Source organism: Sorex fumeus, unplaced genomic scaffold (genome assembly GCF_029834395.1).
Source record: "Sorex fumeus unplaced genomic scaffold, SorFum_2.1 ptg000044l, whole genome shotgun sequence".
NCBI lineage: Eukaryota > Metazoa > Chordata > Mammalia > Eulipotyphla > Soricidae > Sorex > Sorex fumeus.
In genome coordinates this window covers 40351592-40368646 of record NW_026606101.1, presented here as the reverse complement: position 1 = coordinate 40368646, position 17055 = coordinate 40351592, and the positions used below count along the sequence as shown (strand labels likewise).

Below are 17055 nucleotides of genomic sequence, written 5' to 3'. Positions count from 1 at the left end.
AGCCTCTCCATGCTGCGAATGGAGGGACATATTATAGGGTCAATTAGTTATTTTGTTCTGGACTGAGATTACTTAATTTGTGTTCATTAGTTTATAGTTTATATACCTATTAGTTTAGGACCTCTCTTTGTACTGTCAAACTTCACATACCTTTGTGGTGTGGTAAATCAAGCTTCTTTGATCATGTATGAACATGAAAAATTGAAAACTTCAGGTTTAGGATGAGCTAGAGATATTGGCATTTTGATCCATGGGGGAAAATGGATCCATGGATACACTGATCAGGAGAGTATTGCCTTTGGCTTACAGACTTTGTGTGTGTTGGGGTGGGGGCAGGGAGGAGTTTGTCATATCAGGCCGTGCTAGCGACTACTCCTGGCTTTATGCTCAAAAATTACTTCTGGAAATGTTCAGAAAGCATATGTGACTCAGGGATTGAGTCTGGTACATGCATGGCAGGTGCCTTTCTTAGTACTATCTGTCTGGCTCTTGACTCTCACCAAGCAGCCACAATCTCTGACTCTCCAAGATTTCATTTGTTTTAAAGGCAGTTGTGCCATGTTTCTAGAGCCAGCCCTGCCGTGGCCGTTGGTAACCTGGGGTTGGTCTGACAGACAAGATCTCGTTTTACCTTTAACATCTTCTGTTTATAGGGCCCAGTCCCTTTAGTCCCCCAGCAGCCCCTCCCAAAAGCCCAAGGAACAATTCTGTAAAAAAAAAAAAAAAATGAGCTTTTGGTTTCAGAAGTACAAAGAGTTTCCAGTCGTCTAGATGAGCTGTCACTTCGAAGCAGGAAAAGAAAGAGACCAAAGGCCTAAAGAGAAGAATGTGGAAGTTTAGAAATCAGTAGAGGAGAAAGAAGAGGAAAAGAAAGAAGGTGATTGAAAGGGATAAGAAAAAGGCTTTGCAGGAAAGTTCATCTTGGCACCAGGGCCTTGGCACATGCAGATGCCCTTTTGAAGTGGACATTGTCTCAGTCTGATTCCCTCAGGAGGTGACCTTGGGGTAGGCGCTGGAGTGCAAAGAGTTTATGTGAGAAGAGGAGGTAAGGGAGCAGGGAAGTGATCCAAGCCTGGGAGGGCTGCCAATCAAAGGTGTGTTAACAAGCCAACTTTCCCTGTAGCTGGAGCCTGGCTGCAGCTCAGAACTTCAGAGTGATCCCAACCAAAGGGGAAGAAATTGGCCTATTTCTACACCAACTTATAATGACCATTGTTCGAGGGATTTTCCCAAGGGGCGTTAATTCCCCCTGGCACCTCTGGCATGTTGCAAGGAAGGGCTCAGCAGAAACACAGGAAGTACCTGTTAGAAATGAGACAGGAGCTGAGGTGGGGTTTTGTTGTGGGTTACCTTCTCTTGTTATAAAAGTCTATTATTGGAATTTGAAAGGAAGACAAAGATTTGATCTCTGTTTGATTCTAATACTTTGCTAATGACACAGACATAGGTGACCTGGTGAATCTTCTTCATGTACAGCTAGGCTGGCACTGGGACACAGAGTTCTGACAGATACCCCTGGGAGCAACAGTCCTGGAGTGGCCTCCTAACTTCTTGGAAACTGGTCTCAGGTTGTGGCTGTAGTGCTCACTCAAAGGAGTGGAGAAGACTGAGTTAAATCCAAGCACAGCTGGGACGACTGTGTTCAAAAAAGACAAAGGGAAAAACTGTCACCAGTTTTAATTCTTCCAAAGAAAATAAAAAGTCCCTACGTGTGTTTTTAAAGTAAATTTCAACTTATAGTCATTCAGCTAACCTATTTTTGACTTTGCAAAGGTCCAAAAATGATATAGTTCTAGTAGAAACTACATGTCAAATTTTGGATTAGAACATCCTGCTCTTTACTTTTAATATGTTCAGTAAGTTATATTGGATAATCAGTGCTTTGCAATATGTTTATTTTATTATATTACAGATTTCATGTTAAATGACTTCTCAATTTTGAACTGATGTTCTAAACATGTTTAAGATAGCTTAGGCTAAACTACGATCTTCAGTAGGTTATAAGTATTAAATGAACTTTGATTTTAGATACTTTCAACTTATTATAGGTTTAGAAGAATATACTTCCCCGTAGTAGGTCTGTAGTTTTTTAAAAAATTATTTCAAGAATAATTAATACAAAGAGAAACACTATTCCTAAGCAAATAAGAGTAAATATTAGGAATATTAAAAAATTCTATCTGTGCAACATCACTTATTATTAGGGAAAGGGAAATGAAATTCACAGTGAGATATCACCTTGTACTGGTGAGAATGACCTATGTTATACTTATTTGTTATTCATTTTTAAAAAATTTTTATTAGTGAAACACCATGAGGTACAGTTGTAGACTTACAAATTTTCGTGCTTGGGTTTCAGTTATACAATGACCAAGTACCCATCCTTCCTCCAGTGCCCATTCTCCACCACCAATGATCCCAGTATCCCTCCCATCTCCCCATCGCTCCCATCAGACCTTGCCTCTGTGGTAGGGTATTCCCTTTTATTCTTTCTCTCCATTTGGGTGCTGTGGTTTGCAAAAGAGGCAATGAGTGGCAATCATGTTTTGTCTGTAGTATATTTTCAGCATGCTTCTCCCATCCTGGGAGGATCCTCCCAACACCCTTTACTTGGTGCTCCCCTCTCTATCTGAGCTGCCTTTTCCTCTAGCATGTGCGGCTGGCCTCCAAGCCATGGAGTGAACCTCCTGGTACTTATCTCGACTATTATTGGGTGTTAGTCTCCTATTTTGTTACTTTATATTCCCAAGATGAATGCAGTCTTTCTATGTCTGTCCCTCTCTTTCTGACTCATTTCATTTAGCATGATACTCTCCATGTAGTACCACACGCATATAAATTTCATGACTTCATCTTTTCTAACATCTACATAGTACCCCATTGTGTAGGTGTACCAAGGTTTCTTTAACCAGTCATCTGATCTAAAGCACTCTGCATTTTTGCAGATTTTGGCTATTGTGAACAGTGCAACAATGAACACAGAAGTGTAGATGTCATTTCGACTACACTTTTTTGCTTCTCTGGGATATATTCCCAGGAGTGGTATTGCTGGGTCAAATGGCAGCTCAATTTCTAATTTTTTGAGAATCGTCCAATACTGTTTTCCAAAAGGGCTGAACCAGTCGGCATTCACATCAGCAGTGTGAAGGAGGGTCCCTTTCTCAACACATCCCTGCCAACACCAGTTACTTTTGTTCTTTTGGATTTGGGCCAGTCTCTGTGGTGTAAGATGATATCTCATTGTTGTTTTTATCTGCATCTGACTGATGATTAGTGATTTAGAGCATTTTCTCATGTGCTTTTTAGCCATTCGTATTTCTTCTTTGAGAAAGTTTCTGTTCATTTCATCACCCCAGTTTTTGATGGGGTTGGATATTTTGTTCTTGTGGAGTTCAGCAAGTGCTTTGTATATTCTAGATATCAACCCCTTATCAGATGGGTATTGGGTGAATATCTTTTGCCATTCTGTAGATTGTCTTTGTATTCTGGTCACTGTATCTTTTGAGGTGCAGAAGCTTCTTAATTTAAGATAGTCCCATTTGTTTATCTCTGTTTCCACTTGGTTGGTCAGTCGATTGTCGTCTTTGAAGATACCATAAGCCTCAGTATCATGGAGGGTTTTGCCGAGCTTGTCTACAATGTACCTTATGGATTTTGGCCTGATGTTGAGATCTTTAATCCATTTTGATCAGACTTTTATGCATGGTGTTAGGTCGAGGTCTAAACACATCTTTTTGCATGTGGTTGTCCAGTTTTGCAAGCACCATTTGTGGAAGAGGCTTTTCTTGTTCCACTTCACATTTCTTGCTCGTTTATCAAACATTAGATGTTCATACATTTGGGGTTGTGTGTACGGATATTCCACCCTGTTCCATTGGTTTGCGGACCTGCCTTTGTTCCTTTACCATGCTGTTTTAATTATTAACGCTTTGTAGTAGAGTTTGAGGTTGGGGGTGGTAATGCCTCCCCATGTCTTTTTCCTAAGAATTGCTTTAGCTATTTGTGGGTGTTTTTTGTTCCATATGAATTTTAGGAGTGCTTGATCTATTTCTTTGAAGAATTTAATGGGTATCCTTATAAGAATTGCGTTGAATCTGTATAATGCTTTGGGGAGTATTGCCATTTTGACGATGTTAATTCTTCCTATCCCTGAGCAGAGGATATGGTTCCATTTCCTCGTGTCCTCTTTTATTTCATGGAGTAGCATCTTGTAGTTTTTATTGTAGAGGTCCTTTACCTCTTTAGTTAGGCTGATTCGGAGGTATTTGAATTTCTGGGGCACAATTGTGAAGGGATTGTTTTTTTTCCTGTCACTTTTTCCTGTCTTTTTTTTAATTTGCATATAGGAAGGCCATGAATTTTTGGGCATGAATTTTATAGCCTGCGAATTTACTGTACAATTCTATTGTTTCTCGGAGTTTCTTGGTAGAGGATTTATGGTTCTCGATATATAGTATCATATCATTTGCGAATAGTGAGAGCTTGATTGCTTCCTTTCCTATCAGGATGCCTTTAATGTCTTTTTCATGCCTAATCGCTATTGTAAGTACTTCCGGTACTATATTAACAGAAGTGTTGGGAGTGGGCATCCCTGTCTTGTTCCTGATCTTAGAGGAAAGGCTTTTAATTTTTCCACATTGAGGATAATACTTGCCATGTTTTTGTCGTAGATGGCTTTGACTATCTTGAGGAAAGTTCCTTCAAACCCCATTTTGGTTAGAGTTTTCATCATAAATGGGTGCTGGATCTTGTCAAAAGCTTTTTCTGCATCTATTGATATGATCATATGGTTTTTATCTTTACTTCTGTTGATATGATGCATTATGTTGATTGATTTCCGAATGTTAAACCATCCTTGCATCCCTGGGATGAATCCCACTTGGTCGTGGTGTATGACTGCTTTGATGAGTTGGTGGATTCTATTTGCTAATATTTTGTTGAGGATCTCTGCATCCGTGTTCATCAGGAATATTGGCCTATAGTTTTCTTTGTTTATGGTCTCTTTCTTTGCTTTTGGTATTAGGGAGATATGTGCCTCATAGAAACTGTTATGGAGAGTTCCTGTTTTATCAATTATCTAGAAAAGCTGGAGGAGAACTGGCAACGGGCCTTTAAATGTTTGGAAGAATTCACTAGTGAATCAGTTTGGGCCTGGGAATTTGTTTTTCAGAAGACTTTTGATTATGGTTTCGATTTCCTTGATATTAATGGGTCTATTCAGGTATTCCAATTCTTCTTTACTCAGTTTTGGGAGATTGTAGAATCCAGGAATTTATCCATTTCTTCTAGTTTCTTTTGTTTCATGGCACACAGACTCTCAAAGTAGTCTTTGATGATCTTTTGAATTTCATTGGCTTCTGTTGTGAAGTCCAGTTTTTCATTTCTGATTTAGTTTCTCTCTCTATTTCTTTGTGAGTCTTGCTAGTGGTTTATCAATCTTGTTTATTTTCTCAAAGAACCAGCTCTTGGCTTCATTGACCTTTCGTATTGTTTTTTGGGGGGTTTCATGTTGTTAATTTCTGCTCTAAGTTTCATTATTTCTTTCCTTCGGCCAGGTTTGGGTTCCTTCTGTTGGTCTTTTCTAAGATCTTCAGCTGTGAAGTCAAGTTATATATGTAGGCCCTTTCTTCCTTCCTGAGGAATGTCTGCAATGCTGTAAATTTTCCTTCTCACACGGCTTTAGCTGCATCCCATAGGTTTTGTTAGCTCGTGTCTTCATTCTCATTTGTTTCTAGGTATCTTTTGATTTCTTTCTTGACTTCCTTCCTGACCCACTCATTGTTCAACATTGAGTTGTTTAATTTCTATGTGTTTGATTTGGTTCTCCGTGGCTGTGTGTGATTTGCTTCTTTCTATCTTTTGTGCATCGTGGTCTGAAAAGATAGTTGATACAATTTCTGTCTTCCTGATTCAATTGAGGTATGTTTTGTGACCCACACATGGTCTATTTAAAAGAATGTTCCATGTGCACTGGAAAAGAATGTGTATTCTTTCTTTTGGGGATTTAAAGCCCTATATAGATCTATTATCCCTCTCTCTTCCATTTCTTCCTTCAAAGCCAATATTTCCTTGCTGAGTTTTGTTCTTTTTGATCTATCCAGAGGTGATAAAGCGATGTTGAAGTCTCTGACTACTATTGTGTTGCTAGAAATGTCCTCCTTAAAATCTGTTAGCAGTTGTTTTAAGTATTTAACTGTTCTCTCATTAGATGCGTATACATTTAAGAGTGTGATTTCTTCCTGTTGTACATATCCTTTAATAAATAGAAAATGGCCTTCGCTGTCCCTTCTAATCTTTTTCAACCTGAAATCTATGTTGTCGGATACTAGTATGGCCACCCCAGCTTTTTTGTGGGAGCTGTATGCCTGCAGGATTGTTTTCCATCCTTTAACTTTGAGTCTGTGATTCTCTGAATGTTCAGATGAGTTTCTTGTAAACAGCAGAATGTTGGTTTCAGTTTCTGGATCCATTTTGCCACTCTGTGTTTCTTGATTTTAGTATTTAGACCATTGACATTGAGAAAGATTATTGTCGTGGGGTTTTGTGCCATCTCTCTGTAGGGTTGTTGTGCTTGTAATTGTTTTCCTTCTTATCTTACAGGAGCCCCTTTAATCCTTCTTTTTAGATTTGGTTTTGAGTCTATGGAGTTCCTGGGCTGTTGTTTGTCTACAAAATGGTGTATCATTCCATCGAGTTTGAGTGAGAGTTTAGCTGGGTAAAGTATTCTTGGTGAGGCGTTCATTTCATTGAGTTTTATCACTATATCCCACCACTGTCTTCGGGCTTGGAGGGTTTCCTCTGATAGGTCTGCTGTGAATCTAAGGGGTGCTCCTTTGTATGTGATTTCCTTTGACCTTGCTGCTTGCAGTATTGTGTCTCTATCCACAGCATCCATCATTCTGACTATGGTATGCCTTGGAGTGTTTTTATTTGGGTCTCCTTTAGCTGGTACCCTTCTGGCTCCTTGGATTTGGATATCTTCATTGTTTAACTCTGGGAACTTTTCAGCAATGATTTCTTTCACTGTGGCTTTTTCACTGGAGTTACCTCCCTGTCCTTCTGGTACTCTGATGATTCTAATGTTATTCCTCTTGGTGTCATTCCCTAGGTCTCTGATTCGCCTTAGTGTTATTTTGAGGTCTTTTCCCACTGGTTGTTTTTCCCTATACAATTTGTGTTGCTCATCTTCAAGCTGACTGATCCTGTCTTCGGCTGTAGACATATTATTGCTGAGGGCACCCACTGAGTTTTTAATTTTATCTACCGAATCCTTTACTTGGGACACTTCTTTTTGTATTTTTTTTTAAATTTCTGTTCTCCTTTATTCCTGTATTTTCTCCATTGTCCGTTCTGTTGTTTCCTTCATTTCTTCCTTTAATTTTCTGGATGTCTGCTCCATTGATTATTTGAGTAGTTCCTTGAACATCCTCAGCATTTCATCTAGGAAGTCTTTATCAGAGAGAACATATTTGTGGGTAACCCCTGTTGAGGATTCAGGACTCTTTTCTTTGTCCTCTCCTTGTAGTGGATATTTGCGCTGCTTCCCCATGTTGTTGTGGTTGTCTAGAGATAAAACCTTAGAATTTGCTAGCGTTGTTCCCTCTTATTGCGGGAAAGGATTCTGAATAAGGTTGGTTGATGGTGGTCACCTTTCTCCCCATCTAGAATATGTCCTTCCTCTCAGGCATTATCCTGTGGCTTATGACAGGCATCTAGTGAAGCGTTGGAGGAGGTGCTCTTTTATATTGCTCTTGTAAAGCTTCTTTGTTTACTGGTCTTTTGTTGGAATTGGAGTAGGTCAGTGCATTATTGTTATATTGTGGTTGAGGCAGCCAGGACTTTTTTCCAAAGAATTAGGTGATAAAGGCTGGAATGTGATTTGAGAGTGCTGGGAGTGGGAAATTTAACTGTGGCCGCAGAGCGGCCTCCGCCTCAGAGAAGACCATGCCCACTTTTGAGGAGGCCATGCCCAGTACATGGAGGTCATACCCCCAGCCTTTCCCACGGAGGTGCTGACCTAGGAACCTGTAGAGGAGGGCAACTGCTGTGTTGAGGTAGGCTGGCGGTCTGGTGGAACTCCTTCAGGTGGGGAAGGGGCATGCGCAAGGGCCCGGGACAGAGTCATACTCCCTGGCTCCTGATAAACCTCCCTATGTTTTAAAATATAGGGAAAAATATATCTTCAAAGATGTGGAGATAAAAGAATCCCAGTACTCTGCTGGTGGGATTGCAAATTGGTTCAGTTCTGAGTCCTTAAAAAAATAAACATGGCAGAGGCCAGAGAGATAATATAGTGGATAGATTTGTGCTTTGCACACCACAGACCAGGTTTAATCCCTGACATGCATATGGTCCTCCAAGCTTGCAAAGAGTGATTTCTGAGCAGAGACAGGAACAACACCTGAACACTACCAGGTGTGAGCCCCCTTGAAAAAACAAAATAAAACAAAACAAAAACGTAGAAATTCCACATGATACAAAGACACCATGTGAAGGCAGGTATCCAAAGGATACAAAAAGACTTAGTAAGTAAAGTAAAGGCCCTCCCGTTGATTATCGATTTGCTCGAGCGGGCCCAGTAACGTCTCCATTGGAGATTTTGTTGTTACTGTGTTTGGCATATCGAATACATCACGGGGAGCTTGCCAGGCTCTGCCATGCGGGCGAGATACTCTCGGTAGCTTGCCAGGCTCTCCGAGAGGGGTGCCGGGCTCTCCGAGAGGGGAAGGTAAAGGTAAAGGCCCTCCCGTTGATCGTCAATTTGCTCGAGCGGGCCCAGTAACGTCTCCATTGGAGACTTTGTTGTTACTGTGTCTGGCATATCGAATACTCTCGGTAGCTTGCCGGGCTCTCCGAGAGGGGCGGAGGAATCGAACTCGGGTCGGCCATGTTGGCTGCGTGCAAGGCAAATGCCCTACCACTGTGCTATCAATGAATAATTTTGTTTATGTGGCATATAACTTAAATGAACAAACTGGTCATAGACTCAATGAAAACTATGGTGGTTATTAGAGAGAAAGAGTAATGAGTGTGATGAATGGAGAAAAGTGTCATTTTCATGATGGGATAGCACCGGAATTTTGGTGTTGAGTGTACAATACAGTATACATGGGTGTGTTGTCTATATACCTTGAATTCTACAATTTTCTAAACTAATAATAAATACATTTTAAGAGCCAAAAATAAAATTTTAAAGAGTCTATTTAAACAAAAATAGACTGGATTACTGGACTTTCATTTTGGGTTACAGCCAATGAAATGCCATTACAAACTACTCATGGGACATCTTGTATTGTGTTTTCCCTTGCTTAGTAGCATGAATTTTAATATATGTTCACTGCATCCCTAAGTAATATATGACCCAATGGCAGGCTCAAAACAGTGAGTGAATACCTTGCTTAAAATAGTCATTATTTTATCTATGTTGAGATTTTTGTAATATTTTAGCTCTGTACTTGATTCTGGGGATACAACATTGGGTCACACCCAAAATAATATCTATCTTAGCTTCATTTTTCATTTAGCGGTGCAAAACAAAGTGAGATAGAGTAGCACTGAAAATTGCAGCTTTAAAGGTAAGAACAGGTGGGAAAGACTCAAGCAAAGTCTAGGAGAAGAAGGGAGGGAGTGATTTGCCTATTGGGAAGAGCTCCAAAGCAGCATGTACGAAAGCCCTGTCTTGGGGCTGTGATTTATCTGTCATAAGAAGTTGGTTGACCAAGGGATTCCACTAAAGGGTATTTGGGTTTAGGGGAGTTAACAGAATTATGAAACATGAGGTCGTTTTTAATATTAGCCAGTTGGAAGCTCAGGTAAAAATAGGCTGTGGAAGGCATGAAGGAAAAAGAAACCTATTCTTCACTTGGTGTGATTATTAAAATGCATTTGTCTCTTTTTTCCCACCCTGAAAAGCATTCATTTTAAAAGAAAAATAATAAAAGCAACTTCTAAGAACAGACTAGAGGAACAATTCATAAAATCAAAGTCTCCTTTACATAAGAACATGTCCCATAACTGCTTTTTTTAAATAATTGATTGTACTTCACATACATGGCCATAATCAGTGGCATACTAACTCTAAAAAGGAGGCTGAAGCTAAATTTTAAATGAACCCAAACTCACATAAGATGGATAGATGCAAGTTGGCACATGAAAGATATTCCGCATCACTAGAAATTACAAATTTTAAAAAATGAGACACAAGTGCACACTGACAGAACTGGCCAAAATCTGGGACACTGAGGCAGGGAAGAGCGTGGGGCAACAGTAGAATGCAAGATTAGTAGAATGCAAGATACCAAGCCACTTTGGAAGACAGTTTTGTGGTTTCTTACAAAACTAAACATAGTCTAGTAATCATGCTCCCTGATATTTTCCTGAAGGAGCTGAAAACTCAAAGGAATGATAGACTATTTAATAGATCAACAACAGCTCAGGAACTTCAGAGACTCAAAAACAACCTTAAAATCATGTCTAAAGGGGCTATTGTAAGATAAGAAATACCCCCTACAAAGCACAACAAACCTCTACACAAAGATGGCAGTAAACCTTGTGGCAAAAATCTTTCTAAATGTCAATAGCCTAAATACACCAATTAAGAGGCACAAAGTGGCAAAATGGATTTAAAAACTGAACCCAACACTCTGCTACCTACAAGAAACACAACTAAACAGTGAGAGCAAACACAGACTAAAAGTCAAAGAATGAAAAACAATCTTCCAAGCAAACAAATTCCTGAAAAAAATCTGGGTGGCCATATCTGACAACATAGATTTCAGGCTGAAAAAGACTAGAAGGGACAGTGAAGGAACATATCCCATTATTTAATAATCAAGAGGTATGTACAGCAGGAAGAAATCACACTCATAAACATATACACACTCAATGAAGGATCAGCTAAATACTTAAAACAACTACCCAGAAGGACATTGATAGTGACACAATAGTAATCAGAGACTTGAACACTACCTTATCACCTCTTGGTAGATCAACAAGATTAAAACTCAGCAAGAAAGTACTGGCTTTGAAGGAAGAAATGGAAGAGAGAAGGCTAATAGTTGTATACAGGGCTTTCCATTCCCCCAAAACCGAATACGCATTCTTTTCCAGTGCACACAGAACATTTTCCAAGATAGATCACATTATGGGCCACAAAACATATATCAATAGAATCAGGGAGATAGAAATTGTATCAACTATCTTTTTAGACGACGATGCAATGAAGATAGAAGTTAATCACACATGGAAACGAAGAATCAAGTCAAACAACTGGAAATTAAACAACTCAATGTTGAAAAAGTAGATCTGGGGGAAACCAAGGAAATCAAAAGATACCTGGAAACAAATGAGAATTAAGACATGAGCTACCAGAACTTGTGGGACAGCTAAAGCAGTGGTAAGGGGGAAAATTTATAGCTCTGCAAGCATTAATAAACCCTAATAAACTGAATTAGGAATGAAAAGGGGACATCACAACAGAAACCAAAGAAATTCAAAAGATCATCGACGATTACTTTTAAAGCCTGTATGCCACGAAACAAGAGAACTTAGAAGAAATGAATAGAGTCCTGAATTTCTATAACCTCTCAAGGCTGAGCCAAGAAAATATGAAATACCTGAATAGACCTATCGTCATCAAGGAAATTGAAACAGTAATCAAAAGTCTTCCCAAAGACAAAAGCCAGATGGATTCATAGTGAATTGTTTCAAACAATTTTAAAGAGAACCTGTTGCCAGTACTTTTCAAGCTTTTCCAGGAAATTGAAGAAACAGAAACACTCCCAAACATCTTCTATGAGGCACATATCATCCTCTTACCAAAAGCAGACAGAGACACTACCAATAAAGAAAATCCCTGATGAACATGGATGAGAAGATCCTCAACAAAATATTAGCAAATAGAATCCAACAACTCATCGACAAGATCTTACACCATAACCAAGTGTGATTCATTCCAGGGATGCAAGGATGATTTAACACTCGCAAGTTGAGAATCTCCTGACCCCAAGCCAGACTGTCTTCACTAGGGAACCTTGGAGGGGGGCGAGTTGAGTTTCCCTTCCTACCCCAAGCAGAACCCTTGCAGCTGAAAACCTCCAGAACCCAGCTACAGGCCACTTTCCACATGCTCGGACAAAACCCACCCATGAAGAAACCCAGGTATATGGGACTTGTGACTGAGATCTGCAAGCCTTCTTGGATCAGGATTGGGCCTCCTCCACCCAGCTCCCCAATTTCCAGTTGGTTGGCAGTCACACCCACAAACTGCCCCAGCACCATGTAATCTCATCAACAGCCAAGACCCAGAGACTATAAGATAAAGCTCTTGGAAGAGAGTGACACAGTATTTCCTGGAGTGCATGGTCACATTCATGGCCCACTGATGCACCTAAAGTAGCACACATTTGTTTGATTTTAACATACTTGCTTGTATTCTCTTGTATAAGGGCTTAAATGGCTCCCGAATGAAAAACGATAGCCTTTACACACTTACCTCTTATTGTGGTGTGAAGATGCTCGCTGTGGGGTGGGTGTTTGAATATTATCTGTAATGAACTATTGTGAACCACTTTATAAAAATAAAATGAATAAAAATCGCAAAAAAATTCATAAGTCAATCAATATAAATCCATCATTTCACTTAATCACTTAATCACTTAACTTCCCGTTAGTCGTCGATTTGCTCGAGCGGGCGCCAGCAACGTCTCCATTTGTCCCTGTCGCGTGCTAGTGTAGCCCAATGGCATCTCTTCGCTCCGGGAACATGGAGGGCCTCAAACCGATCGTTCATGATCTTGACAAAGAAGTCTGACCATCTGGTAGGTGGGCGGCCACGCGGTCTCTTGACATCCCGTGGAATCCAATCAGTAACAGCTCTAGTCCAACGGTCGTCTTTAAATCTCATTACGTGACCAGCCCATCTGATTTTCGACACCTTGGCAAATGAGACAGCGTCCCTGATCCTTGATCGTCGAAGGATGTCAGAACTCCGGATTCGTTCTCTCATTTGAGTGAAACGTGATATTCCAAGCATAGCTCTTTCTATTCTTCTTTGGGAGACCTGAATGGCGTTCTCATCTTGTTTGCGTAGGGCCCAGGTCTCTGAGGCATATGTTAATGCAGGAAGAACAGTGGAATCAAAGAGATGTGCCCGGAGCCGGAGGTTCTTCGTCCTCTTAGCTATTTCTTCGACGTTCTTGAAGGCGTTCCAAGCCGCTCTCTTCCTCCTGCGCAGCTCGGGTGCCAGATCATTTGTCATGTTGACCTCTCGACCTAGGTACACATAGCTGTTGCATTCGGAGATGGTCGTTCCATTGAGAGCGAATGGGGCGTCAGGAACAAGGCTGTTTCTCATAAACATTGTCTTCGTAAGATTCAGCTGTAGTCCTACCTTTCCACACTCACGGTCAAAGTCGGCCAGCATTTGTGCCGCTTGGCTGATGCTTGGTGTTATTAAAACAATGTCATCAGCAAAGCGGAGGTGGTGTAGTTGCCGACCATCTATCTTCACTCCCATTCCTTCCCATTCCAGTCGTCGCATGATGTTCTCGAGGGTGGCACTGAAGAGTTTTGGTGAAATGGTATCACCCTGCCGCACCCCTCTCTTGACATCAACAATCACTTCTTTGTAGAATGGTGAGATCCTGGTAGTGAATCCGCAATACAGCTCACGGAGGATCCTGATGTATTGGGCTTGAATGCCCTGATTGGCTAGGGCTTCAATGACCGCTTCCGTCTCAACAGAATCAAAGGCCTTCTTTAAATCAATGAACGTTAAGCAGAGCGGCATCTTGAACTCCCGAGAAACCTCAATGAGCTTGGTTATCGTGTGGATATGGTCGATGGTGTTGAATCCTTTGCGGAACCCTGCTTGCTCACATGGTTGTCCTTCATCTAGTGTTCTGCCAATCCTATTCAGGATGACTCGAGTGAACAACTTGTAGATGACAGACAATAGGCAGATCGGGCGATAGTTGCCAATGTCATGGATGTCTCCCTTCTTGAACAGTAGTATGGTCCTGCTGGTTTTCCATTGAGATGGAACCTTGCATTCAGACAGGTAGCAAGTGAAGAGCCGAGCCAGTGTATTGATGAGTACTGACGGCAGGTTCTTCAGGTGTTCAGGTCTGACCTTGTCTGGGCCGGGTGCTGTTTGCTTCTTTACTGACGAAATGGCGTGTCGGATTTCGGAAGGGAGAACGTTGGGAACGACATACCCATCCTGTGGAATTTGGTATGTCGGCAAGTGGACATGGCTATCGAAGAGATTTGAGTAGAAGTCATGGATAATCTTCTCCATTGCCGTTCTGGAGGATGTGATGGATCCATCAGGACGTCGGAGGGCAGTCATCTTGGTCTTATAGTTGGCGAAGGACAGGCGGGCCTTACGAATACTTTTCCCGGCTTCTGCCGCATCTACCAGTACTTCTGCTCTTCTCTCTTTGAGGTCTTCCTTGATCGCATCTCTGCACTGCTTTGCGAGCTCGGACGTTAGCTTGCGGTTGCCTGAGGCATGCGCCAAACCACGCTGGCGAATTAGCTCAAGAGTTTTCGAAGATAGGCGACTTTTTGTGGCTATCTCTCTCTTGGCGTTCCTCGCACATTCATGGAGGTGCTGAACCAGTCGATCGTATTCCTCGTCAATGTTGTCAACAATGGCATCTTCCCATGTTGCCGCAATAGTACCAAAGAGTTCCCAGTTGGTGGTCGTTCTGGGAGTTCTCTTTTTGAACTTTGCAGCCCTTTCTCCCCGCTCTGTGAAGTAGAATTTTGCACGAAGGAGACGGTGGTCCGATCCCGTTCGAAATTTTGGGACAACAGCGACATCAGTCAGGCAAAACCGTCGATTGAATATGATGTGGTCTATTTCGTTGTGGAATCGTCCACCAGGAGACTCCCATGTCCATCGTTTAGATTCTGCCTTCTGGAACTGTGAGTTACCATGAATGGTCTTGGTCGACACGATGAACTCAGACAGTCTCTCACCCTGTTCGTTCCATTCTAGGCCATGGGTTCTGATGTGAAGTTCTTCAGCTGATCTTCTCGGTCCTATCTTGGCATTAAAATCACCCACAATGATCTTGTAGAAGGTGTGGTCTTCTTTATAGAACTTCTCTAGCTCCATGTAGAACTTCTCGATTTCTCTTTCATCATAATGAGATGTTGGTGCGTAGACAACGAAGATAGAAACTGCAGGCAGTGAGCCACATCTATTCAAATGTAAACGTCCGATTCGGGTTGTTAGGCATTCGAATGAATCAATGCTCTTGGCCAAGTTTGTGTTGACAAGGACACCAACGCCTCCAACACCTCTTTTATCGCATGTTCCGAGGAAAAATTCTTCTCCAGTGTCGAAAACGGCATGGTGAGATTCGTGCCTTCTTGTCTCGGTCAGACCAATGATGTCGTACTTGATCATTCGCGCTTGTACCATCAGGTCCTCGATGGATGCATCTGATGCTAGCGTACGTGCATTGAAAGTACAGACGATCATTTTTGTCTTCCTTCGTTGTGGCAGCCTAGGTCGGCCTTGAGATTTTGTCGGCCTCTCCTTTCTCATCCTTCTCAGTGCTGCCATGTCGGTGAAGCCTTCAGGGTCAGGTGAATGAGACCAGTTGTAGTTACTGGTTTTGGCATATCGAATACACAGCGGATAGCTTGCCAGGCTCTTCCATGCGGGCGGAATACTCTCGGTAGCTTGCCTGTCTCTCCGAGAGGTATAGAGGCTTTTGGGGTGACCTCTAATCCCCCTAAATTAACAGACAAAACAGTCATTGGATGCAGTGGTTTTCATGGAGACTGTCTTACCCTGACAAAGATTATTGAAGCAAGATTAAAGATGTATAAACATTCCAATAATAAGGCCATGACTACAGGGGCAATCGCTGCAATGCTGTCTACAATTCTTTATTCAAGACGCTTCTTTCCATACTACGTTTACAATATCATCGGAGGTCTAGATGAAGAAGGGAAGGGAGCTGTCTACAGCTTTGATCCTGTGGGGTCCTACCAGAGAGATTCCTTCAAGGCGGGGGGCTCAGCAAGTGCCATGCTGCAGCCTCTGCTGGACAACCAGGTTGGTTTTAAGAACATGCAAAACGTGGAGCATGTCCCACTCTCCTTGGACAGAGCCATGAGGCTGGTGAAAGACGTCTTCCATCATTTCAATAAAAGAAAAAACATATGATAATACCAATAGATGCAGAGAAAGCATTTGACAAGGTGCAGCACCCATTTATGATAAAAACTCTCAGAAAAATGGGAATTGAAGGAACTGTCTTCAATATAGTCAAAGTCATCTACCACAAGCCTATAGCAAGCATTATCCTCAGTGGGGAAAACTAACAGCCTTCCCTCTAAGATCAGGAACAAGACAAGGTTGCCCACTCTCACCACTTCTGTTCAATATAGTACTGGAAATACTTGCAATAGGAGTTAAGAAAGAAAAAGATATTAAGGGCATCCAGATAGGAAAGGAGGAAATCAAGCTTTCATTATTTGCAGATGACATGATACTATATTTAGAGAACCCTAAAGCCTGTACCAAGAAGCTCCTAGAAATAATAGCCTTATATAGTAAAGCTGTAGGCTATAAAAATCAATACCCCAAAGTCCAAAGCTTTCTTATATGCACTGAATTCTTCATTTACCTTGCACTCATAATGGCATGCAGCTAGAATTTATTTACTATTACAATTCTTTAAAAGAAGGAGAAAAATTAAGAACACTTACAGCTCCAAAAATGAGTACCATTGTAGAATATTCTGGCAGTTTTTTTTCCCTTTATTTTATTTTATTTTTTTTTAAAGTTGTAGATTTACAATTTTTTGTGCTTTGGTTTCAATTATACAATGATCAGATACCCATCCCTCCACCAGTGCCCATTTTCCACCACCATGGATAATATCCCTCCCACCCCCATCCCCCCATCCCCCGTCTCTGTGGCAGGGCAATCCCCTGTGTTCTCTCTTTCCTTTTGGGTGTTATGGTCTGCAAAAGAGGCATTGAGTGGCAAACATGTTCAGTCCATAGTCTACTTTCGACATGCATCTCCCC

General features: G+C 41.4%; 1 protein-coding gene across 1 annotated transcript; it reads left to right on the top strand.

Annotated features, from left to right (window-relative positions):
• Positions 1-15739: 15739 nt before the first annotated feature.
• LOC130030385 (proteasome subunit beta type-1-like) lies at positions 15740-16186 on the top strand (the record flags this gene model as incomplete). Its single annotated transcript, XM_056121646.1, has 1 exon — positions 15740-16186. A coding segment is annotated over one exon (447 nt), but the record flags the coding sequence as incomplete, so codon positions are not given.
• Between the last annotated feature and the right edge of the window lie 869 nt (positions 16187-17055).